A 26,823-nucleotide genomic window follows, 5' to 3' on the forward strand; every position below is an offset into this window, starting at 1 on the left:
AATTTCAGTCCATAATTTCAGTCTCATTTTATGCAAAAGAACACTGAACAATAACTCATTATGTGTTCCACAGACGAACGACATCAGGGTTTATGAAACAATGATAGAATATTTAGAACAGGGGTGTCCAATGCTGTTCCTGGAGGGCCACACCTCCTGCGGAGTTCAGCTCCAACCCCAATTAAACACACCTGAACCAGTTAATCAAGGTCTCGCTAAGCATACTAGAACCAGAGATTATTATTGGGAGATACGAGGGTCCGTGGCTTTACATTGGAAAAATCATAACGGCTAACCTGGACAATCACATTGCAGCCTTGGCGAGTTGTGCGACAGTCAGGGTGTTTCTCAAAACCAAGAATACAAAGAACGGACTTGTGTTCTTGGGTAGAAAGCTCTTAGTTGTTCTTGGAAGAATGAACTCACAATGTGACGAGCACACTGAACGCTGCTGACAGTTTGAGACGATGTGTTCTTGCTGGTATTGCGCAATAGTACCCCCACACAGACGCCGTCTGCAGTGCCCAAACATAACTAGAATTATTGACGTTAACAGCCAGGCTTTATCGCCCAAGCCTACCCTCAGCTTAAGGGATTACTCTACATACACTACAATGTAATGTATATTCATAACAATAAAGCAACGCCATTCTCATTTTTATTCTGCTTCTGTTGTTTGTTTGTGTACATCACAAGCCAACGGCGGGAAAAAACTTTGGTAATGTTCAGTTAACTAAAAATTGACCTGCCTCTCTGCTTCCTCGAATGCCGAAATGAATGATGGGATATTTCATGCCGTCAAAGTTCACACAAGTTACCAACGGGGGTAATCCATCAACCGGAAGTTGAAGCCTCGCGGAAGCTGCCATCTTGTAGCAAACTTCACTTGCGTTAGCATTCCCATCGTCTCCCATTCATTTTGGCGTCACTTTGACAGCGAATAACTTTACATCTGAGGCGTTTGAAGACCCCATTTGTCCTTTGTTTATTTCTAAAGAAACACGACAATGTATAAACGCTCCATTACCTTGTAGCTTATGTTATGGCCCCGTAGAAGCAGTTTTAGTGAAAGTAGGCGATCGATTGCATCATACCCACGCGACTCTCTGTCACACAGTAGAGAGAATACCGTATGGACAGGAGAAGAAGCTCGTGCGCAAACAGGGAAACGTGGAGGCAAAATGACAAAATGATTAATCAGAATACCTAGCAAAATTGTCTCCTTCTCTTCGCTCATGGACAGCTCCTATTCACACTCTCCGCCTCTGTATGTTTCGGAAGGGAATGATTCAGATTTCCATGCCACAGCACTAAAAGGAAGACGGGTTGCTCTTGTCACAACTATGTAGTCAAGCTCTGTTTGAGTCTGCGCGTCAGGGACGGAAGTGCTAAAAAAAATAAAAATTATCGCCCAAAACAGGCTTCAATCATCTCAATGGAGTTCTAATGAGATCACTCTGTCCATTTCTTTTACGGTCTATGGTTACCAACCGATGCATCCTAAATAAAATGGGCGTGTCAAGAACACATCCGGGATTTTTAACCGTTCTTGCCAAAATGCAAACTTGCGTATTGGGACAGTACTTGGGCCGTGACTGATGACGTTTCACAAGGCCACAAGAACACAAGTACAGACAAGAAGGCATATTGAGAAACGGCCTCAATCTGTTGAATACCTATTGAAACGAATGAGAAGTGCACCTGTTATCCGTGACTTCTCTTATAGAGTAAAAATAAAAACCGTTTGTTTGGTGTGAACAATATTAATCCAAAACTAATTTTTAAGAGCAAACTTGTTGATTAGCCAGTAGACTGTCAATTCATTAATAGAAAAGCTATTTCCTCACAAAAGGGATTTATTCAGTGTAGTGAAGCCTCTCCTCCATTAATCCATACAATAAAATAAAAAACACTAGTCTCTTTCCCTGCAGACTTTTTTTTTTTTTTTTTTGCTTTCTTTTAAGGGACTTTGCTTGAGCTTTCCAGGCAGGTGTGTTGAGGCAAGTGGAGCTAAACTCTGCAGGACAGTGACCCTCCAGGACAGAGTTTGGACATACCTGATTTAGAAGAACTATTGTTTCACTGTTTGAAATCCAGAGTCAGACTGAAACCACAGTGCAAAATAAAGCGGTTGCGTGACTTTCTACTTTTTGAACTCAATCACTGCTTTTTGTGTTTGTCCAGAGGAATATAGAGGGTGGGAAGTTATGCCCTATAAATTTATGGAGCACCTGAGCAACAGTGTGGGATCAGACCGTACCAACAGGGGAAAGAAACTGCTCAAGAGCAATTCCTTTGATTCCAATTTGCAGCTTCCTTATGAAGTGCAATTTCAGTTGCGAGACTTCTAATCACACTCTCTTATTATGTTTGTTGTACTGTTTTATGTAAATGCAAGTTTTTGATGTGTATGCATGCGTGTGTCCTCATGCCACAGGACTCCAATTAAACATGGACTCTCAGTGGAGATAATTAGGAAGATGTAACATCTTGATATAGCCACCAATGAACCACAAATTATCTCTGTACAACACCCTTGTAACCAACAACATTCAGCTCATTTATGCACGCCAGTGGAATTTACACACTCCTCATGGAGAAATCAGCATTTTCACCTTGTTTTTGTTGATCAGTGTTGTTGTTTGCAAGCTTTGTGTCTTGTAGAATTTGGTTCGACACATTTCAAACAAAGTGAACGTGTTGTTTGTTGTGCGGTTTGTTTTTGGAAGAGTGTAAACCTGATTCCTTATTTAATCCATGCTAAATTTGCAACTATGAAATAATGAGTTACATTTTGAATGGAAATTGAATTATAATAGCAACCACATTTTCCTTGTTCTTTGAAAATAAGTGAAAGCTACAGGGGACTTCCAAATAAGCAGCATGCACAAATGGGAATTTCAAGAACCAGAACTTAAAATTAATTCACCATCTGGCGGCCACAAAATCTAATCCCACAATCCACGTTTTTTTTTTTTCCCCCTGTGGCTGAAAAAGATCTGGGGCCTCATTTATAAACGTTGCGTACGCACAAAAGAAGGTGTACGCCGCTCTCTACGCAGTAATTGGTATTTATAAAAAGCAAACTTGACGGGAAAACGTACGCAAGCTCTGACCCAGGCGTACACGCAAAAACGAGTGAAATGAGAAATGGCGGCATCGTCGGCGGATCGAAGAAATGTGACAGTGTGTGAAACTGTAGACCGTTGTATAAAAGAAATGGCAATACCGGCTCTAATAAATAACATGAAGACTTCACAAAGCAAGTCTTACAATTAACAGCCAACATGAACACCCGTTTGATCGATCTGCTGTGTAAAACAAACAAAATCAAATGACGATTACAACAGAAATGCAAATTAACACATTTGCAAAAAATAAAAGTAAAATATGTGTAATTCATCCTCATAACTAACACAGTCTCATCCCAAGTCGTCATACAACTGACGTCTTTTGACCATACGTCAGCATCCGCCTTTTTAGGGTACCTTAAACGTCGGTTGGTTGACGATCCCGGGCCGTCATACAACTGACGCTTTACCTTTAACGGGGTAGGTTTAGGTCTGGGGTAGGGTTAGAATCCGATAACGTCACCTAACCGACGTTTAAGTGTACCCTAAAAAGGCGGATGTTGACGTATGGTCAAAAGACGTCCCAAGACGTCAGTTATATGATGTCTTGTCAGATGCAATCAAATGGATGGTAATAAAATGCCATGATGCCTTCACAATGCGTATGACGTAATGCGTAATGCACCTTTTGCCTCTCAAGTGCTCTTTTGACATTAATCCCCACACTGTGGCCTCCAAACAACATTTTACTCCTCTTTTCCACCACACCAATGATCATTTCTGTTATTTCACATTGAGTGAAGTTACGTTTCTAGGTTTTCCTCTCTGTGTTTTCCATGATTTCGCAATCAATGAAATATTAACATTATTGGGCGTTTCACGGACTATACATGGGCAACCTGACATCATGAAGCCGCAAAAGCTGCGCTACATTTAGAATTGATTGTGATTTATTAAGGGAAAACTGCGCAGGATGTGCCTGCGCACAGTTTTATAAATCCGAATATTTCTGTAGGTACATACATCCTATGTTTATACGCCACTTCTGATGCAAATCCTACACAAAGTTTTAGAAGTGAGGCCCCTGGTGTATTTGTAAAAGTGAGGTGATGGTATTGTAAAACAGTTGATTGTTCTTTTTCTTAGGGCACAACAGATTTTAAAGAGAAACTGACTCAAGCTTGATTAGTTTATTTTTAGGGCCAAATTAGAATGAAGGGACAAGTGAAAAGTTAGTTGTTTTTTTGCTTTGCCTGCAGCACCGTATGACCAATTTTCCTTTCATTCTTGATACTTTGACCTTTCTTTTCAATAACCCCTTGCCCCTTTTTCTTTTTGCCTTTTTTCAAAGAGAAGGTAGAGTGAATGTACCTTCCCCACAGCAAACCTTTTCTCCTGGAAAAGCCTGGAACATGAACCTGGCTTATATATAATAGAGAGTAAAATAACTGAAGAATGACAATTACATCTTTAGGTATCTATGTGTGCATGCCAACAGTAACTGAGCATGTTTAGAGCTTCTCAAATACAATCAGACGGGAAAATGAATAACAGTATCCAGCCAAATACTTGAAATTAAAATCATACTCATTACAAATTTACAATGTCTTGACATTTACAATCACTCCAGCTTGATTGTGAGAAAATGTACATTACAACTGCCTAGGTTTCCCATACTCTGCATATTTCTTATTGGTAATCAAAATGGATAAACACTAGGGAACAGGATCAGAAAGCAAAGCAGGTTGGTTTTACGGACTCCTATTCCTCTTGGACCCCACAGGGTAGCCATGCCTAATCAAAAATGCCTGCCGCATCTTCCTGTTGTAACATATTGCATTAATAGCCTCACAATTGAACAGTACTTGAGAGTGGATGGTATAATTGATAGTAAACATTTATTGAATATGCCTTTCTGTGTGTGTAAGCTTTCTGTTATCGATTGAACACTTTAAATGGCAATATGGTAAATTGGTGAACAGACATTCTGGTTTTACAACATCATTTAAGAATGTCTTTCAGAAAATCATTTTGCAGTCACAGATAGGAGCAAACACAAGTTAGGTTATTTAATAATGTCATTGAAACTAATCTGCAGCTTTGTGACAAATAATTGGAACGGTGGTTATTTGATTGATTATTTACTACACAGATCCATCGAATCAAGCATAGAAATAGACTAATAACTACTAATAAATTTAATTTGATCTAAATCTTTTTCTGATTTTCATAGTTAATTTAAGTTTAGTCATAGCTACTTTTCTTCCCAAGTTCAGTTGAAAGTATTTGAAATAGAAATATTTTGTAACATTACATTCTAAAAAATGCTGGGTTATTTCAACCCAAATTTGGGTCAAATGTGGACAAACCCAAATGTTGGGTTAAAATGTACAGTAATTAAATGTACAGTTGAAAGTTGAAGCTGGGTTAAAATTTTAAATTACATTTTTAACCCAACATTTGGGTTTGTTTCAGTTTTGGGTTAAAACAACCCAGCATTTTTTTAGAGTGTATGGATGTTTTGCTGTCACTTTTTTTTTTTTTTACAATTTAATAAATACTTAATAAAATCATTTTTAATGCTTAATAAAATTATTTCTTTAAAAAAAAAAAACTTGCTTTGATTATTAGTGCTACACAAAACTGTGATATGATTAATTTGGGCACGTTTTTATCTTTTTGGTTTTAGGTTTCAATATTATGAATATGTTAACCTAAAAGGGAAATAATTCATTTGATCATTTGTTGAATCATTCATTAATGTATTTTCCTAAACAAACAAAAAAAATGGCTTTGGGAGCCAGAATATAGGATTTTGCCAGAGGGTGTTGAAATATGATTCAAAACTGCATCTCCGACATGGGCACAGCAGCTCAAACCATTTAGAGCACATGCTAATCACTAGACCACGGCGCCAACTAGTGCTTCCTGTTGGCACCTACGGCATCTAGTAGCGTGCAGGTGGAGTGAACCCGTACGCTGATAGCACTGTAGCTTTGCCAGTTGCTGGCAGAGCTATGATATTGAAGATTTGCATATGAAGCATGTGAAGAAAGAGATTGTGACGGTGTGTGTTGCGCCTTGGCATGTCAGCACGAGTGCCAAGCTAAAGAACATCATAATTATCACAGGTTAATCGCAAGTCATTTTGACAAGCCCATGATAGCTTTATTAATTAAATGCACTATATCTTCCTGAGAGACGACAGGGGGAGAACTGATGTGCTCTGGTACTTATCTTGTCAGTTCGTGCTGGGTTGGGTTGACTAGTGTGTGTCTGTGTAAATGTGTGTGCATTTGTGTGTCTAGGTGAGAGAAAGAGAGATAGATAGAGAGAGAGGAGAGCTGCATAGTGCTTTAAATGAGCAATCAGGCACAGAGCCTTGCTCAGCTACAGCTGCCACCCACACAAAAACACTTATGCATTTGGCACTCGGGAAAACCTCGCATTCGGGTCACATGGGGTGCAGATGCATTCTCTTTAAAATTTTGATAGTGCTCAATTAAAATGCACACTGCGATCTCTACAATCACACACCTGACCACATTTCCAGGCTAACACACACGCTTTCACTCATACTGAGTAACAGTGATAAGCTGACAAACATAGCTTCATTACACCCCTCTCCCGCTCTCTTTTTGCTCTCATTCTCTCAGCCTCTCTCGTACACACACACACACATTTACACACTGGGTTCTTCACCTCATCCACCTAGGCGGAGGGAAACAGGCCCTCCCTACTACCATTCTGGTCTCCATGGCAACAGCCAATCAAGTCATGTCTCTGAACTGGCCTGCCAGTAGAATACAAGGAGACAAAAAAAAAGGCTTGATGCTCAGGAAAGAGACTTAAAGAGGGAAAAAATATTTAGGAGCAACAAGCCAACGCTTGAGGTCAAAGGGTTAATTTGCAGAATGTGGTTGTTCAGTTTATATTAAGAAAGTATTAGTAGTATTACCATAGTTTCCCAACAAATGATTAAAGGGTGTAAAACATTGTATCTATAAGAAATAAAAACAAACATACCCAAAGCTTTCGAAGTCTGTTCGGCATGATTCTCTTGTTCATTAACATTGTCAGGGTCTGAATCGGCCTCAAATTGGTTTGAAATTTACGCAATTGTTAATCTGAGTTTGTGGTTATGAAGGGGTGAAGAGATGCCAATCATAACAATAATCTATTTGTAATAATCTATGTGTACATATAATAATCTATGTGTTTGAGCTGCACACACATCTCCAGCTTTTATCCTGTGAAAACTGACATTTTAACATGGGGTATATGGACGTTTGCTCCAGTTTTCCGCACTTCCGGGTAAGCTTCATGTTTCAAATTAGAATGTTGCCGCTTGGTCCCGTCTAAATCTACTTTGCTGTGGTGGTCTCCAGACCTCCAAAACAAAATTAGGAAGCTTTAAAATAGCATAAATTGGGGCACTTTAAAAAATAAAATCCTTTTAAAATTACTTTTTTAAATGAATTATTATTTTATTTTTAAAAATAATTCAAATAGTTTTTTTGTACAGTTTCAAGTGAGATGCTGCTACAATTAAGAATTAAAATTATTTTGAAATTATAGTAACATTGCCAGGTTTTTGCCCTGCGACTGGTAATCTGTTGTTGTTAGCTGTGTGGTTGCTTTTCGGCCAAAATTAAAAATCTCAGGCATAATGACATCCTCAATATGACTTAAATTCCCTCCTTCAAAGGAAATTAATACAATTTTTTTTTGACATATTTAATCACCCGCTGGACAAAAAAAAAAAAAAAAAAAAAAAAAGCAAAACAATATTGTTTAGAAAAGTATTTAAAAAAAAAACAAATGAGAAACTATAACTTCTGTTAAATTTTCTTTCCTATAGTCTATGACTTCAGCTCTGCCTAGCAGATATAGTGTTCTATTAATAATTTGTACAGTCACAGCTATGGAGTCTTAAAATGGTGGCCCTTTCTTTGTTCATGACCCGTGCATGGCTACCTTAGTGTAAGAAATTCATCTCAGGTGTGCCTTTTTCACTTGGCTATTTGAAGGTGAGAGGCTTCAGTATTGAACTAGGGGTGCTTATACTTTCTAAAGCCGCTGCTCTTGAGACGCTGACTGAATAAATGCAGAGGAAATGGATCCTTCTGGCTTCTGTTCTCCTGTTTGCGATGCAAAGTGTTAAAGCAGCGAGCAAGAGGTCCTGTTGTTTGGCCAAAGCTGTCTTCAGGTGAGTGAAGACAGGCACTGTGGCATCAGTGAGGAGAGGCTTTTATTAAATAATAATAAATAAAAAAAACGAATGAAAAAAGAGATAAAAAGGAGAAGTGTCATGGTAGAAGTTGTGAAGTCTATGGGGCATGAAACAATAAAAAAAAAAAAGTATATTCTCATCGGGCATGGGGAATGCGAAGGTCAGGCTGAGCAGCGCAAGGCTAGAAGGTCATCTGGGACCTCAAGTATATCTGGTGCATGCAAGAGGTGTAATGCAAGATTTATGACTGCAGTGACTAGGCATAATAGCATCACATGCGCTCCATCATGTTGAGCCAGTTTTGCTGCATTTTCATACCCTTACGGCTGTGAGCCTGGACATGAGTTGGCAATAGAATTTGTCAATCCATCATTTTAGTGGAAGATGATGAGGAGTAAAAAAAAAAATACATTAGATTTAGTTGGGTACATTTCATGTTTTAAGGGTGGATTTTTCTTAAAACTGTTTTCCACTTTTTCCTCTTTGTTGTATGACAGTTACATCAACATTTTTACAGTATTGTAAACTTTGAGCCATGCGTCATTATTTATTTGGCAATCATTCAAAATGTCTTATATGTATGCATGTATATATATATATATATTAGTATTTCACTCTTCAAGTCAATGCTTACAATATTAAAACATTAAAATCTATTATAAAAAGTTAGCATAAACCTACTTCAGCCTGATCTGAATGCACAGTCCAACTAAAGGTTTTTCTAAATGAAATAATTGAAATTCAAGCTTATGTGGTGTTAAAATTACCTTTAAGAACTAACCTTTAAAAATAAAATGCGGTCTCAATTTTTAATGTTGAGATAGTATTAAAAAGATCGCTTTTATCTGCTATTTTTGGGGTATCAGTCAAAAAGATTATGCTATAGCTGTGAGCAAACGTGTTTTACTAATCGCACAGCTCAGGAAATACGACAACAACACGTTAACCACAAACAACACAGAAATACGCAGAGTACTCCGAGTAAAACAGAATAGGTGTAGAGCTTAACCAAGAAGACTAACTAGGAACACAGACTGGCATGTAGACAGGGAAAACCAAACACAATGACAAATCAACCAAACATAACTATTACACTAGCCTTGTGTACACATGTCAGTGAAATATTCAAAATTGTATGAGTCACTTTGAAAAGTCAGGTCTTTTTTTAAGAACTCACTTGCTTGAAGTGCGTGCAGACAACTGAGCTTCGCTTGTAGGTAACACTAGAATTCAATAAAAAGACTATAATCTGCTTTCTTCCATGTCACTTGAGAGATGATCTAATTTAATATTGAAAATTAGATGGTATCAAGCAGACTCAACGGCACAAACATGGTCGCCTGACCTTAAAGCCAGACTGTAAACACAACTTTGAAAGCAACCTTGTTTAGTACTGTTTGCGCTCTCTTGGAATGACCGTGGGCCGTGGGGTCCTAGAGGCCCAAGCAGTTGCTAAGGAGACAGGAATTTGAGGCAGAGAAATAGGATGAGGTGTGAGATGGAAAGAGAGATGAAGTAACAGAAAGAAAGTGAGGCAGGGTGAAAATTAATAAGTGGATTGCTTAGGAAGGGTATTGGAAGGTCTCACATATGTTTTCTATTGAGGCGCACATAAGGCGTAATGAATGAATCAGACCTTTCACTCATTCCTGTCTTTTAAGAACCTGAGCTGTCCTGTTCACACACACATCAATTATGCTTCCATAGCGCTATATATACATTCACATTCATCTGTCCATAATAAACGTATTCATGCTGGTTTGACTTGATCTTCTGTGTGAAAAGTGTTTTGCAAGTCAAACCCATTATCTGGTAAGGGTTAGTTCAACCAAAAATTAGAATTATGCCATAATTTACTCCCCCTAAAATCATCCTAGGCGTATCTGACTTTCTTGACCTGTGTAGTGTTTTGCTTTGGTCTATCCTCTGTGCTTCTACGTTCATCATGTGTTGGATCAGAGGTCACTCTTCTGCCGGAACTAGATATGGATTAGGATTACTTTAATTAATGATGTATGGATGTGCTATTTTAGGCAAGATCTATAGGGTACCATTCACTCCCATCTTAAAGCTTGGAGGACCCAGGATTTATTTTAATTTATAAAACGGTTAGTTCAAATCCTTGATTCTGATTGGTCAAGAGCTGTGCTTTATTCACGATAAAACTCGACTTTGACCGCTTCACCCAACGGTTCTATTGATCACTGCGCAACACTGCGGTTCTATGTTGTTTTTATTTGAGCTTTCATGCATTTTACACCTTGAAACTTTGTTGCTGTTCACAGTCAGGGAAGGAAGGCTTTTTAGTGATTTTACTTAAGGAAAGTTGCACTAATACATTGTTTTTTACTTTAATATTGTATGGCAACAGTTTTATAAAACGGTTATCGGTTTATTGGTTCTCCGCTTCGCGTCGTGCCTAACAACGACCTTCAGCCGTTAGCTGCTTAATTCACGATACAGGCAGCACAGTGTCTCGTACCTTGTTTACATAACTCTGTGTTCAACTGAAAGAAGAAAGTCATATAGGCTACAAGGGTGAGCAAATCATGGGATAAGTTTCATTTTTGGTTGAACGAACATTTAAAGCCTGCACAGTATGCTGAAAGGGTGACTTGTGACTTTATGAGTAGCCGTCTTTCTTACGACTTTTACGACTTTCTAACCGTCTGTTAGAACGGTGTTGTGTAAGCAGCCCCTAAGTTAATAACTAACGTTAATGATCTTTACAACGGAAGTGAATCAAACAAAACTAACTTTAGCTGGACAATAACTTTATTCTAGAGCTGCTGTAAAGCCCTAACAATCTGTTACTTTAATTTCCTATTATCACTGTAAAGCTGCTTTGAAACAATCTATATTGTTAAAAGCGCTATAAATGAAGGAGACTTGACATTACTTTAATATTTCTTGAAAGCCTATGTTCTTTTGCCAATGTGAAAAGATTGTAAATACTCTGACAGTGTTTACTGTGCTGCTACATGATGAGTTGTGAGCAGTCTGAATTTAAAATGAAGTCACTCCACCTCTTTTTTTTTTTTTTTTTTTTTTTTTGCCTTGTCTTCACTGGTGCACGAAACTGCAAACGCATGCCGTGAAATCCTTTTCAGTCTTTTTGATCAATTCATTAAAATATAACTGGTTCATGAGAGTCATTGTTTCCTAATCAATTTGTTCATTTAAAAGAAATGGTTCATATGAATTGTTAAGGAATTGATTGTTAAGGAATTGATTCAAGACTCTGTTCACGTGAATTGGATAACACTAGTGTTGCATACGAAATCACATTCTGCCAGAGTAGATAACATTTGAATTTGAACTCACTTCACAACCATTAAAAAAATAGTTTTTTCTATATAGTTGTCAGGGAAAGTAAGGGTAAGTTCTATAAGTTTTATTGTGCAGATGGATCGCAGTCGGAGATAACAGGTGAGGATCAAATGACTTAGAAACATAAATGAGCTTAGCTGGTGATTAATGTCCTTTTCTCTGTTGCAGATGAGTTGGCGGTGGTTCGAGGAAGATGGATTGGTCTTTGAAGAACAGGAAGCAGGTAGGGAGTCTGTGAGCCATGAAATGACGGGACCAGACAAGTGACTGCAATGAGAGTGAGTGCTTTAAATAGTTCATGTGGGTGATGGGACACAGGTGACGGTGATCAATAATCAGGGGATTGTAAACAGGGAAGTGTCCGATTGGGTGAGGGGGAATGAGTGGGTGGCGATAAGGATCGTGAAGGGGATGGAATCAATAGTATGAATATGGGTAGTATGAATAAAAAACGAACGTTGTTATTGTCATGCGACCTGTGTAGTATATCACACCAAAATGAAACAACATTATAAACAAATATGACTGTAACTCTCTGGCCATAACTAGACTTAAAATTAATCAACCTGTCACTTCACATTCTGAAGTGTGCATTCATCTTATGAGACAGTGAATGTACACTTCAGAATCTTGCAGGAAGTAGGGACTTTTCTCCTACTGTTTTTTGAATATACTCTCAGAAAAAAAAGGTACAAAAGTTGTCACTGGAGCTGTACCTCTTCAAATGATAAACTTTTATCCATTTCATGAGCTAATAAGTACATTTTACGTGTTAATATGTACATTTTGGGTGCTAATATGTACATTTCAGGATATGTCAATTTCATGAGCTAATATGTCAATTTTAGGTGGTAATATGTACATTTTAGGTACTAATATGTACATTTTAAGTGTTAATATGCACATTTTAGTTGCTAATATGTATGGTGCTAATATGTCAATTTCATGAGCTAATATGTCAATTTCATGAGCTAGTATGTCCATTTTAGGTGCTAATATGTACATTTTAAGTGTTAATATGTACATTTTAGGTGCTAATATGTCCATTGCAGGATATGTCAATTTCATGAGCTAATATGTCCATTTTAGGTGCTAATATGTCCATTTTAGGTGCTAATATGTACCACTAAGGTACCAATATGCAGCCTTTGGGTACAAAAGTGTACCTTTTGAAAAGGTACAGCTCCAGTGACAGCTTTTGTACCTTTTTTTCTGAGAGTGTAGTTGCGTCGCAAATGACACACGCTCTTATTCTCAATGTATTTATGCACTCTGTACTCATCTGCGTAGTGTGTGAATTTTATGTTATTTTGTCATTCAACATTGGAGTCAAGTGCATGAAGATTCCAACATTTTTTCTGTTAATTTAGCACATCATCCAGGTATTTAAAGATTTATTTTTGCCATTTATTCGATAGGACAGTAGCTAGACAGGAAGTGGAAGGTGGGAGAGAGAGAGGGGGGAAAAGGCTTGGTAAAGGTCCACGAGCCGGTACTCGAACTTGGGTCGCCCGAAGCATAACGGCGCACTTGCCCAAAAGGCTATCGGCAATGACCATCATCTGAGTATTCAAAGTGCACTTTTTCTTTTAGAATTTTCAGTGAACTACTCACACTGTTTATACTTAAAATGTCATAGAATAGTACATAAGTATGCAAATTGGGATGCATCTTGGTTGATATTCGGATATACTAGGCTACTATATTGGCATACTGTTTTTCACATACTAAAATAGTTTTTGGATGCAGTGCAGGTGTGTTCCATTGGAATCAGTAATCGATTATGCCTAAATTCTAAACTTAAGCATACTTTTTTTAAAACTCTCAACCCAACTGCAAGTAGCCTATATATTAAATTCTAGTTTAGAAATATTACTTAACTTTCTAAGTAAATTAAATTAATGAAATCAAAAATGTTGCCCTATACTTCTGTGAATGAAACAAAGGCTTTAATGAAATCCCCAGTATGTTTCCCAATGTTTTTTAAGCTGCTTAAATGTACTAAGCAAATGGTGAATTATTTAGCTAAAATGCATTTTGCTTAATGTTAACATGTTACAACAGGGAGTTGATGCTCATAAGCACCCCATCCAGTTGTTGGTCCCCTAGGCTCGTCTATGCCTAGAAACGGCCCTGGGCATAAGGGTGAGTAAATGATGGCAGAATATTCACTTTAGGGTGATAGTACGTCGCCCACGTCCTTTAATATCCTACAGCTTCAACCTCTTGTGGACTCACATTATAAAGGAACATACAATAGGACTTAAAGGAGAACTCCGGCGCAAAATGAACCTTTGGCCTAAAAAAAACATACCTAGTCAATCGCTCTCTGAGATTTGTTTTCATGATAATCGAATGTAAAGTTTTATCTCTAAAAACTGTTTAGCGTATAACGCTAGTATATGGGGCATAGAATAAGTAAAAAGAAATTGCTAGTTTATACCACTAACAAGGCTCAAAATAGCCCCACACTAACACTAACATAAAGAGGGTCCATCCATGCAAAACGAAGCATTGAGAACTTTGTAAGTGTACAGATCATTTAATAAGATACTTTAAAAAGACAGTACACTTCGTGCATACAGACAGAAGCCATCTTGGAAAACGGTCACGACGTCGTGCTGAGTGATCTGAACTGTATGAGGTTCAGCGAACTTCTAAACTGTACCACTACCAAGACTATTTTCAAAGATGGCTCCTGCCTGTATACACAAAGTGAACCGTCTTTATAAAATATCTTCTCTTATTAAACGGTCTGTACAGTTACAAAGTTCTCAATGCTTCGTTTTGCATGTATGGACCCTCATTATGTTACTGTGTTAAGTGTGGGGTTATTTTGAGCCTTGTTAGTGGTATAACCTAGCGATTTCTTTTTACTTATTCTATGCCCCCATAGACTAGCGTTATACGCTAAACAGTTTTTAGAGATAAAACTCTTTACATTTGATTATCATGAAAACAAATCTCAGAGAACGATTGACTAGGTACCGATATTTTATTAGACCAAAGGTTCATTTTGTGCCGGAGTTCTCCTTTAATTAATGGAAAAGAGCTACATACTGTACATCTTTTCTCTATAAGTTAATTCAATAGCTACATCAAAACAAGGCCTAATCTTCACCACCATCAATGGGTAGGCCAAAGTTTGTCAGGGCCAGACTGTTCTGGGACATCAATGTAATCAAACATAATGGACTTTTGGCATGTTATGAAGCTTGTACAGCTAGGCCTGGATTATGGACCTGGAGCCCCAGGGCCTCATGCTGTTAGGGCCCTCCAAACCCTCTGCATATATAATCAGCTGACAACTATGGCCCCCAGCCTCTTGTCGAATACAGCTCAAGCTGACCACTAGGAGACCATCGTGAGCCGGTCCCCGGCTTCTATTTTTAGATCCAATAGAAGCTTTTTCCTCAAACCATCCTGATGCTCAATAGCAGTGACTCACCACCTCCCCCATCCTCCTACCTGAAAAGTCTACTAGCCGCTAAAAGGGATGCATATGTGTATGAAATTACAGTACCAACCTCAGTGTAATAGTTCTCCATTCAGCACTGCAATAAAGCACTATACAGAGAACTACATTTCATATTAATGTTCTATTCGTTGTTGCCCACTACTGGTAATGTTCTTTTTATTTTTCTATTTCCTTACGTTGACTGCCTCATGCTAAATGTGCACGGCACACTGGAGAAAGTACATATTATTTTGTCTCCAGTGCAGCAGAACAATAAACCTTGACTTGAATCGATCAATGCCAAGGATAGACGGTTTCTAATACACCAAGAAAAGTGTTTTGAATTCGTACAGACATAATATTTCACACGTATCCTTAACTTAATTGAAACTAAGTCGCTGAGAGACTTTTCAGTAAAGTGAAGACATTTCAGTCTGCAATTTCTAGCTTTTCCCCTGCAGTCTGTTAAAGGACACTAGGGGGAATGGATGCTATATTTGAATGCTTTTCAGAGAAGAACTTTACATGCCCTTTTGTGGTCTTTAAGAGCAGTTTCTAACCATAAGTTTCATAAGATACATCTATGAGAAGACTTGGCCGCATAGTAGGCACGCATTGACGTAAGCTTTCAATGGGCAAGGCCAAACACAAGGCATGCAAGCAGGTTAAAAGAGCCTTTTGCATGCCTGAAACTGGTTTGGATAGTTGGCTGATAGGGTGTGTGACACAGCTGCCTTTAACCTTTCTTCAATTAGCTTTGGGACTGACAATAGCACAGAATAAACAAAATGCGTAAGCAAGGGCTGAGCTGCTATTTCACTCGTATGATCATTCAAATCGAGTCAGAGTTTGGCATACTGTTCTGGTCTGGTCTACCAGTGGTTTATATGAAAAACCAGCCTCCGATTAGATTCCAAGACATTCATTCAAAATGTCCTATTTACAAATTACTTTGCATTCAACCATCAATTCTGATGTTAATTGGTATTTACAGCACAAGGGATTCATTGTCAGTGAATAGGGCTAATTATTTATTGGTGTTTTAGGGAGGAAAAAAAAAAGCCAGAGCACATTTCCCAGCATCCCTATAGGCAGGAACAGTAGACATTACCAAGTGATGTTTGGTAGTGGTGCACTCATGGGATTCATAGTTCATAACAGTCACAAACAGGAAGCTGTTCAAAATCCACATGTGGAAAAGGGATAAAATGATGAATACAATACCCGCAATAACATTTAGCAGCGCGCCGTCACAAAAGTGTCGACAGGCTACCAATGCCCATGAAAGTGTATGTGCACACAGTTACATAGAAAAATAGCACTGTCAAAAGTTTTTAAGCTCTTTAAGGTTTCAACCTTCACTTCTTTTTAACAAACTGTACGTTTCTGACATGGCATCAAAAAGAGTCAAAAGTGGTAGAAGTTCTGTCAAGAGAAAGGAACAGTCAAGTCTACTATTTGTTTGTTTCAGGTTATATCAAATTCATACACAGAAGGACAAGATTGCGTTGACCCCCCCATTGCACTTGAGGCCTTGCACAGTCCCGGTGGATGGTTCCAACAGTGAACGGGCTCGACTGAGTAATTCAAGATGGTCTTGCAGTTACAAGGGAGGTAAGAGAGCAACACATTTCCTTTGAAAAGTAAGTTGTTGCGAGAAAACAATGAAAAGAAATGTGAGAATTATAATCATAACAACAGCAATGATATTGCAAGCAATCGTAATAATAGAACAACAAGGTTCAAAAGGAAAATACATTTAATTCCTATCATTAATATAATAAAGTTATATATCCAGCACTGTTTTTTTTTTTTCCTTTCAATTTTTTTTTTAACAGAATCTTCCTCCAAAAAGAGTTAGGTAAGGTAGTGCACTATTCATTTCTGTGGAATTATACAGCCACCATTAGTTGGCTCCAAATTGGACAACAATCAAGCAAAAAAGAAGCCACAGTTTCGCTGATCAGCATGGCGTGTTTTTTTTATAGTCATCCCAGACACCTGAGAAAACTGATAAGAAATCAGATCTATCTTTTTTATCGGAAAGATACTACATTTATATATTCAAGTTATGCAAATTACATCTATAGTCACATATTCAAGCATATACTCATGTACACACATATATCTAGTGAGAGAATAGTTCAATATTTAATATATAATATAATATTGTACTTTGTATGGTACAGTAGTATTAGGGTGCATGTCTTTTTTTGGGGATGTGGGGTTAATTTTTGAGGAAGTATAGATATACTTGTGTATATATATATATAGATATACATACACGATTCCTCATACACCGATCAATAATCATAAAAAATCAAAATAGAGCGAAGGTTATAGGCAAACAGGTTATAACTGTTGGGTTATGTGCGTTTGGGTCAAGAGACTGGGTGAGCACCATAAAAAATAATGCATTTTCCTGCACCAGAAAAATATGCATGCGCCAGCATGCAACTCACTCGCTGACCTGGGTGAGAAATGCCAAACCAGCACCGATCACAACGTCAAAAGCTCGAGGAAGAGAGAAAGAGAGAGAGAAACAATATTGCTGTGTTTAACAGTTCTGTGGTTCACGTCTTCAAAGAGTCTGTTTGTGCATATATATGTATATATTGTACTGGCCATAGAAACCCACGTCCAGTTTGTGTCAAAAAGAGTGTGTGTGTGTGTGTGCGCGCATGTGGACGTATTTGCTTTAACATTTAAATATATACATGAAAAAACCTTCCCAGACATAGTGACATGATGTAATGCCACTGTTCTCTCTCTCTCTTTCTCTGTCTCTCTCTCACCTCAGGATAAAACAAACACAAACATTGAATTTTAAGAAAAGGAATCAAAGATACCAAAACAAGTGCTTAAACAAATCATGATGAAAAAAATTTAACTATACAGTTTTCATGTTCACTATTTTTCTTTCCGTTACTCTTACTGACGTTCGTCCCTCAAGTCTTGTTCTTGCTGACCTGCCTGGCTGCTCCTGATGTTGAAAATATATCATTTAATGATAACGATCCTGATTTTTTCTTCATATAGCCCTCTTTCAGTCCAGCTCCCCAAACCCTCCCACCCATATATAAAATATACAAAAAAGATTATTTCCAAAATCTCATCGCCTGCCTGCTTCTGCAAGTATAAAAATATACAGTTTTCCTATGTCAAAATCTTTCTCACTCTCGCTGCCATCCGCGTTCCCTCCTCCGCCTCTTCGTCTAGTTTATTATAGCTGACCCTAACAGTTCAAAAATATACAATGTTTTTTCGTCATAGAAAAAAATGACATATCTACCACCTCCTGTATAATTCTCTCTCTGAGAAAATCATCCTGTATAGAAAGAGGATGTTTACAAGGGCTACATGACATTATAAATTATCTGCCTTTATGATCCGTGAGTATTTTAAGAGAGATTGGATCGCACATCCACAGTCAAAGTTTGGAGTGGTGTCCTAGGTAAAGAGCCGAAGCTTATGAAATACGCTTGTGCTTGCATGTAGTCCTTGTGCGCATCCCTCACGCTGGGGCTGTTCAGCTTTGAACCACAACTTTCAAGCATTTGATTCAATTAAGCGCCGCCCCAGTGAATTCAACCGATCCCTGCACGTACGAAAAGAAATTTGTGAACAGTCTGAAAGTGCTCATTCGAAGCAATCGCTATGAGAAAATGCAATTCCAGGACGAGTTCAACAGCCCTTGAAACTCTATTTCAAAAGCAGTAATTGTCTTTCTCTTGCTTCCGTTTCTCCTTTCACCTTTTCATAAGTCTCCATGGCGGCTCTCGTATTTGTTGATGATGTTGCGACAGCGGCCCAGCTCTTTTCGCATATCGGCGACCTCTTGTCGAAGGGCAGCGTTCTCCCGTTCCAGGAATGCCGCTCGAACTGAAATCTGGTTCTCCTTGAGCCGGCGGGCGTCGCGAGAACGTTTTGCCGCCTCGTTGTTCTTGTAGCGGCGGTTCCAGTACCTGTCGTCCTTTGAGGGTGAAAAGGAAGAAAAGGGTCAGGTCATAATTACAGATGATACATTAAATTAGTTTTTCAACAATTTTACCATTTTTGTTTTAAATATCGGTATTGGATATTTAATTGTGCATGCTCATTTACACATGCAAAATTAAATACGTTTTTTTTTTTTTTTTACATTTAGATTAGATTAGCATTTAACCCTCACTTAAAGGGATAGTTCACTTTGAAATTAATTTTTGATATGTTTTGTATCTTTGTTTCCACAGTATTTTCAATTTTGATATTTTTAGGTCAAACCGTTCTTGTCTGTTATTGAAAATACTGTGGAAACAAAGACACCTACATCTTGGATGTCCTTGAGGTAAGCTAAAACATATCAACAATTAATTTCAAAGTGAAATATCCCTTTAAAGTTAATCTTTACAAAAATGATTGAAGGAAAAGTTCACCTGAAAATGAAAATGATTCCATAATTTACTCCCCCTCAAGCCATCCTATGTGCATTTGACTTTCTTCTTTCAGCCAAAGACAATCAGAGTTATATATATTTTTTAAAATCCTGGCTCTTCCCAGCTTTGTAAGAGCATTGAATAGTGTTCCAGTTTTTGAAACTCCTAATAAAAGTACTCCAGTGGGTTAATAAAGGCCTTCTGAAGTGAAGCAATGTCTTTTTTTTTTTTAAAGAAAAATATCCATATTTAAAACTTCCGGCAATGGCCATATGCACGTTTAATGTAGGCGCAGTGTAAGCTTAGGTGAGAATTGATGAACGACAACGGTCGCGAATTAGAATTAGAAGTCTAAAACAAGAAGTTTTAAATAAAAATGTCGGAGGATTTGAATATAAGAAAAGATGAGCTACGACTCTAGAACTCGACTCTCTCGTGAACACGCGTACGGCCCTTGCCCTAACAGTTTAAACTATTACGATTATAAACTAGTTATAAACTATTACGACCCTAATAGTTAGTAATATCAGATAATTACATTTAATTTAATAACAATGTTAAATGTAATCTTCAGCAACCTCAAAATTAACAAGAATGAATTTTTTTATCCTGTACATTAAATTGTTGTGATGCCTAAATTCACTTTGAATTTTAATGTTTAGTATATATTTTTTAAATTATTTAGAACAAATACAACAGAATTTTAGCATTGGCCATCTGTTATTTACCATTCAATTATTTATAATTATTGGCTTCATATTAATTGAATTATTGGCCAGCATTTTAATATTGGTGCATATTATAATAATCCATCATTAGAATAACAATACAGTTGAGATTTTTATAAGATGATGCTAATTAAAACCGTATAGCATACTAGATTTTTTTTGAATAATTAATTTTCATTGAATATTCATGGACGTCTTTCCAGCAGCAATCTGGAATCCGGAAAGCAATCTCTAAAATGAAATGCAGTGTAGTACCTTCTGATTATCTGGCACCAGCATCTTACGGGCCTTCTTTATCATGGGCTGAGGCTTCAGCTCCTCCTCTGTGAAGCGATGTCTGCGTGGGTCAAACGCCTCCTGACCTGGCACACTGGACAGGGCGAGGTCAGCGGGGTCAGGATCAAAGTTCACCATGACATCAGCCGCATTGGTGGGTGGCACCACCGGCGGAGGTGGGCATGACGGGCTCGGAGAAGGGTCAGGTGGTACAGTTTGAGCCCCTGTTGAGAAAGAGGGAAGCGTAAGGAAAAAATAGTCTCTCTCTTGACACCGGACAGATGAAAACACCACGCGTCTGGGCTAAAGGCAAAGAGGATTATGAACAATAGATCTGTATGTTCCCTGACCAGCTGCAGTGGCATGTTTTGACCACAAGGGTGCACCAAAAGCCAATGTGGACACTCGCCAATTTCAGCAGCTGGCAGGCAAGGTCGACAAGCCAACCTGCAGTTTCAATTCATGTTATAAACATCCAAAGAAACCTCATGAAACTGGCCCTGAAAACGCTCACATTTTGTTCACGGTCGTGATCGTTTAAATTCATTCGGCCTCGTTTTCCAGCGATGGCACTTTACGTTGCTTACTTCCCATGACATTCTTCCTCTTTTTAGATTGAAATATGCTTTTAGAGCAGCGATTAGAAGGCGAGCACTTGACGTTAATTATGATGCATTAGCTGTAATGACACCCACTGCTTTAAATCGTTCCTGAGCCATTTCTTACACAGAAATAATGTATTTTGGAGACACGCGTTTAATTACCAGGTAATTATGTGCATGTAACGTATGCACCTTTAATCATCTCGTGTAAATGTTGAAATAAGATCATTCTGTTTATTGCAACAACAGAACAATTCAGCTTCAGACTTAAAACAGCTCTTGAAAGCCCAATTTGCTCATGTAAACATAATCAAATTCTTTGTAATTTCATAATGAGCTTCTAAGCCCTGAGCAGGAGTCCTGCCAAAGATTTGTTTTTCATTCATTAAGACAACACACAAAGAACAACACAAAGTGATATAGGAAGAATGTTACATAAAGCCAGCTCCCCTCCCACCAAACCGACCACGTATTGTCCAGTTCCTGTACTAATCCTCGTCTATCTAAAATCTAGCGAGAGGGGAAAGAAGTGTTTTTTTTCCCATGGACATGCATACGACCAGCTGTCCTTTGGGCTTCTTCCTTTCTATGAGGGAGGAGACATAAACAAGAGACACAGCTGTGTGCACAATTCACATAGTGCAAGCTATACAAACACACAATGACATTCCATGTTTATATTGCCATACAAATGCAATCTATCAATCTATCTGTACATACACACAGCTGGAAAGGCGCTATATAAATAAAACGTATTATTATTATTATCGGTTTGAGACATCCACACGGCATTTGCATATGCATACCTATGTGTAACTTAGAAAGCATTCTCTTTCTATTTCTCTCCTTCCCAAATCCGATCTTTCCCCTCAGTCTCTCTCTCCATTGCTTTCTGCATCGGCACGTGACAAGTCGACTGCACATGGCCTCAACGTGTGAGGGAGCGGGAGGGAGGGGGAGTCAGAGAGAGAGAGAGATTTAAAAGCATGCAATAGAAATTGCACCCACCATCTTCAGCGCTCTTTCATCTCTCTCTTTCTGTGCAGCGAATTCGAATGGATATTTTAGTTAATACAGTTGCACACTAATTTAACACTGTCGTTGTGCTCATAAGTGCAGTAACTAATGCATTACATTGCTAGTTAGGAATGATTTCTTTTGGTTTGGTTCTTCCCCAAATATTGCATGAGGTTTTTATATGCTCTGATGATTATTCTGTAAAGAATTTTTTCCACTCTACATGCACTAGTACACACACGCACACACAGCTGTGCCCTTAAAGCTTCAAAGCCTGCATTGCCCTTGGCATCAGAGGCCAATAGTTTCAGACATCCCATCATGCATCACTGCAGTCTATATGAATCGCTGAGACTGTCTTGCTCTAAATTGTCTAAGACTAAATTAACTGGTTATCATACAGACACACACTAAAAAAATGCAATATGGCCACACAACTATTTAAAGGGATACTCCACTTTTTTTGGAAATAGGCTCATTTTACAACTCCCCCAGAGTTAAACAGTTGAGTTTGACCGTTTTCGAATTGATTCAGCCGATTTTATGATATTTAGAAGAATATCAGTAACCAAACAGTTTCTGGTCTCATTGACTTCCATAGTATTTTTTTTTTCCTACTATGGAAGTCAATGAGACCAGAAACTGTCTGGTTACTGATATTCTTCTAAGTACCAGAAAATCGGCTGAATGGATTAGAAAACGGTACAACTCAACTGTTTAACTCTGGGGGAGTTGTAAAATGAGCATATTTCCCAAAAAAGTGGAGTATCCCTTTAAGTCAGTTTAGCAAATGTTGGCCATTATGATTCCACACAAAATCTAATGAACATTCTTACCATGTAGACACTCCGGACCTCCCAGCAGTCCAGGGGCCTGCGGTACGTCCAGACCCAGTAAAGAGGATGATGAAGACGACGAAGAGAGGGAAGATATGGAGGAGGCGGAGGAAGAACAGGGTGGAGATGATGAAGGTGGGCACTGGGAGCTCTGACTGGGTACGGCCGACTGTGTGCTCTGAGAAGGGACCTGAGCGGCTGTACTGCAGGTGTTTCCCGACGGCATGCACCCCATCCCATTCTCCGTCAAGAACTCCTCCAGGTCCATGTACTGCAGCTGGAACAGGCCGCCGTCGCACGGCAACGTACGCTCCCACAGCAACGGTCCGAGGAAGGCGGACTGGTTAGTGGAACGCAGGGTGCCGTTCCCACCGTTCATGCCCCCAGCTGGAGCCGACGAATCCTCTTCAGAGTCCAGAGGTTTGTCTTTATCTGAGTGGCAAAAAAGAACAATAACCTGTTGAGTTTATTTTTTTGTTTTGTTTATTTAATCATAAATAAATTAGCAAATATTTCACGGAAAGTAAAATTCCAAAATTACAACAGCAATGTGAATGTCCATGCTGTAAAATTAAAAAGAATCTGGATATAGTTACTCTAATTTACCATAGCATAGATAATAATAAATGCATAATTTATGTAAATTATTACCCTTTTTTTTTTTTAGGAATGGCTGATATGAGTACTAATTAAGTTATCAGCAGGAATTATAGATTTTTAAATTAATCATTACTATAATATTTATTAAAATGTTGTATTATCTTTTATTTTTATATTTTCTGTTTTCATTTTAAGTTTAGTCATTTTATGTCCTTTTGTCATTTTTTTATTAAGCTTTATTTTTATATTTTTTTATTAGCAATTTTTAGGCAACATTTCTAAGTAAAAAAAGAAACTATTAATATAAGAAAAAATAAATAAGTTTTTTTAAAGTCAGCTTGCAAGCACACCAACACTTTTATTTTATTTTTTCTCTTTAAAATATATATATATATATATATATATATATATATATATATATATATATATATATATATATATTATTGTATATCCCCTACAATAATTCATTGATAACACTGTTAAATGTAATCATTAGCAAATCTCAAGAATCAAGATAAATAAATATCCATATTTCCCACTGTACATTATAATATAGTGTTGTCTAAATTCTCTAAAAATGCTGGGTTGTTTTAACCCAACTTTGGGTCAAATATGGACAAACCCAAATGTTGGGATAAAAATGTAATTAAAAAATGTAACCCAATGGCTGGCTTTCTCCATATTTTTTTACCCAAAGTTGGGTTAAAACAACCCAGCATTTTTTAGAGTGAAAAAGACCATTTATCAGTTTAAACCATAACTGTAATGGACAAAATTTAATATTGGTGCATCCCTACACATTTCCACAAATAAACATGGCGCCCATGCACACAAGTCCATACAGTGTGCTTAATAAATAATCAAAACTCATGTGAGTATCCTTGAACTGCTGTACCACACAATGTACACGGCTGGAATGCCAGAGGCCAAGATGGAAGTCTCTCTCTCGCCTGTCGGCGCTCAGATGGAGAGATTGGTGTGTGTAGTTGTGTGTGTTGGAGGAGGAGGAGGAGGAGGAGGGGGGGGGTCTGGCTGGCAAATGAGAATGCAGCATGAGTGCTTCAGAGGAAAGCAGAGAGCTGTCAACTCCAACACTGGGGCGTTTGAAGATGGAGCTGGGGAATATGTGCTTGCTGCATAGCAATAGCAGGGGAAAAGCTGTGTTTTACTCTACAACACAGAGTCCTGACAAATGGGAAGTGGGGGAATGTTCAAGAGGGAAACTGTAATAAATGGAAAGAGAGGGAATAGGGATATCGTGGGGAGTTGGAGTTTTCAACAGTGCCAAACAAAGCACAGCATCATCACCACACTGGAATATTTACCAATATCAAACTCACATTTAGAGAAAAACAAATACATTTTAACAAGACAACGTGCACCATTTACTAAAAGTGTTGTCACAACTTCATATCGCTGATGTGGCATATATTATCCACAAGAGGGCGCAATTTTTAGCGAATAGTAACGTGCACTTCCGTATTAAGACCATCTCAATGCATTTTAGAATGGCATCCCTTTAATGGCAGGGAGCTTCAGTAATCCCTTTAAGAGAGGGGAGAGGCCCCTAATTTCTTTAATTTGTAGTGAACCCGTCAATTCGCATCAATTATCAACGATTTATTCATCCAGCTGAGGAAACGGCCAGACTGAATGAAGAATAGAAGATGTTTCCTGGTTGCACAGAACTGAGGTAGATCAGTCCAGAGCTTTGGAGGCTACAAAAGTTATATTGCTCCTCTCTATTTGTAATTTGACTACCCAAACATGATTTCTAAACAAAAATGATATTGTGGGTAACAGATTATTAGCAAAGACGCAATTTAAGAGACGAGCACTGTAAAAGCAATAGTGAGAGAGTCACCTTTCATCTCACAGCAGTCTTTCCCTCTCTGGTCCCCTTTAATAGGCAGTTGAAGAAGGGATTTCAGACTGGCCATGGAATTATTCAGGTGGCCATTGGTGGTGGTGCCTGCAGGGTTAGCAGGACCGAGCTGTGGACTGGTCCCTGCTGGACGGTCAGGTGGCAATAGCTGAGAAATTGGCCTGGACATTCCTCGGTGTAACACCTCGTCCAGGTTCAAGCAGTTGATAACTTTTCACTGGACAGTTGGGCTGGTTGACAATCAAATGTTTCAGTCAAAAGTAGAAAAGCTCTAAAAGCTGAGTTTGGCAGTTGAACGAACGCCTCGCGCCGTGTTTACAAGCGTTTAAAATTCGCATTCAAAGTCCGATTTCGTTCCCATTAGAAAACTGAAGTGAACTGACGTCCTGTAGGGTCCGCTCGACTGAGAAAGATGCAGGAGATCTACTTCATCCCCTTCAAACGCACTGTCTCCTTTGAAAGTATATTGTGATGTTTGTTTCGCGTTCAATGAACCTTCCGTAGGATCGCCGCTCATATGTTGACGTATGTCATCGCATTTGACTGGTGCTCCTCGCGTCCAGGACAGAAATATTCCCCGAAAAACCGAATGAGTTGGATTAAACGGGCGTCCATGGAGGCAGAGATAAAATTCAATCTCACACAGTCTGAAGGAAACTGCGAGTAAACTATAACAGACTGAAACGAAACGAGAGTGCTGGAAAAACTCCGTGTGCAAATAAAAAGATGGTTCCCCTCTTCAGAATATAATAAACAATTAAACGTGAGCTATGACGGTTTAGACTGATGGCTGTTATTATTCCTCTGCCCTCTTTGTTGCTCTCTCTCTCTCTCTCTCTTTCTCAGTATTTTTGTAGCTAACCTCCGCAACCTCTCTCTTTCTTTCTTCGGGCACTCGGTAGAGCGAGCGCTCGGTATCGTAGCAAGAGTCAGCTGGAACGTACACGGGCAGCGAGCGCTCGTGACATCACCTCTCACGGGGGAATGGCACTGAGGGGCGGGGTATTCATTATTCATTATACACACCTCCTCGCCTTAACGCCCATAATATGATAAACAAGTCGTTCTAGCCAATAGGATGCGTCCTGGTTTACATATTAATATCAGTCCACCACTGTTTTTTGTTTTTTTTCACGAACCTCTTCTGTGCCGTTACATTTTCATAGATCGAACTAATTTGAACGGGAGGCAACACAAATCCAAGCAGATGGACAAATGACAAGGCTCGATACATGTACGGGTCAATCACTCAATTTAAAGGACATTTAACATTTAAAGGACTTTATTTGGAAATTGAATTGACATTGTTATTTATTGAAAATGTGTATTCGAATTTATTATTAATTCGTAAAAAAAAAGCCGCATGTCATTAT

The 26,823-nt window shown here is 38.4% G+C and overlaps 1 protein-coding gene across 1 annotated transcript; it reads right to left on the reverse strand.

Moving 5' to 3' along the window:
- Window positions 1-16,109: 16,109 nt before the first annotated feature.
- On the reverse strand, window positions 16,110-26,430 carry dbpa (D-box binding PAR bZIP transcription factor a). The gene is made up of 4 exons (XM_039652132.2): window positions 25,430-26,430; window positions 22,966-23,397; window positions 20,490-20,734; window positions 16,110-19,064 (listed from the first exon to the last, which is right to left on the reverse strand). Exons 1-4 carry the CDS (start codon window positions 25,617-25,619, stop codon window positions 18,849-18,851), a joined length of 1,083 nt encoding a protein of 360 aa, XP_039508066.1. The 5' UTR covers window positions 25,620-26,430; the 3' UTR covers window positions 16,110-18,848.
- Between the last annotated feature and the right edge of the window lie 393 nt (window positions 26,431-26,823).

Source organism: Pimephales promelas, chromosome 18 (genome assembly GCF_988280905.1).
Source record: "Pimephales promelas chromosome 18, fPimPro1.hap1.1, whole genome shotgun sequence".
In the NCBI taxonomy this organism is placed as follows: domain Eukaryota; kingdom Metazoa; phylum Chordata; class Actinopteri; order Cypriniformes; family Leuciscidae; genus Pimephales; species Pimephales promelas.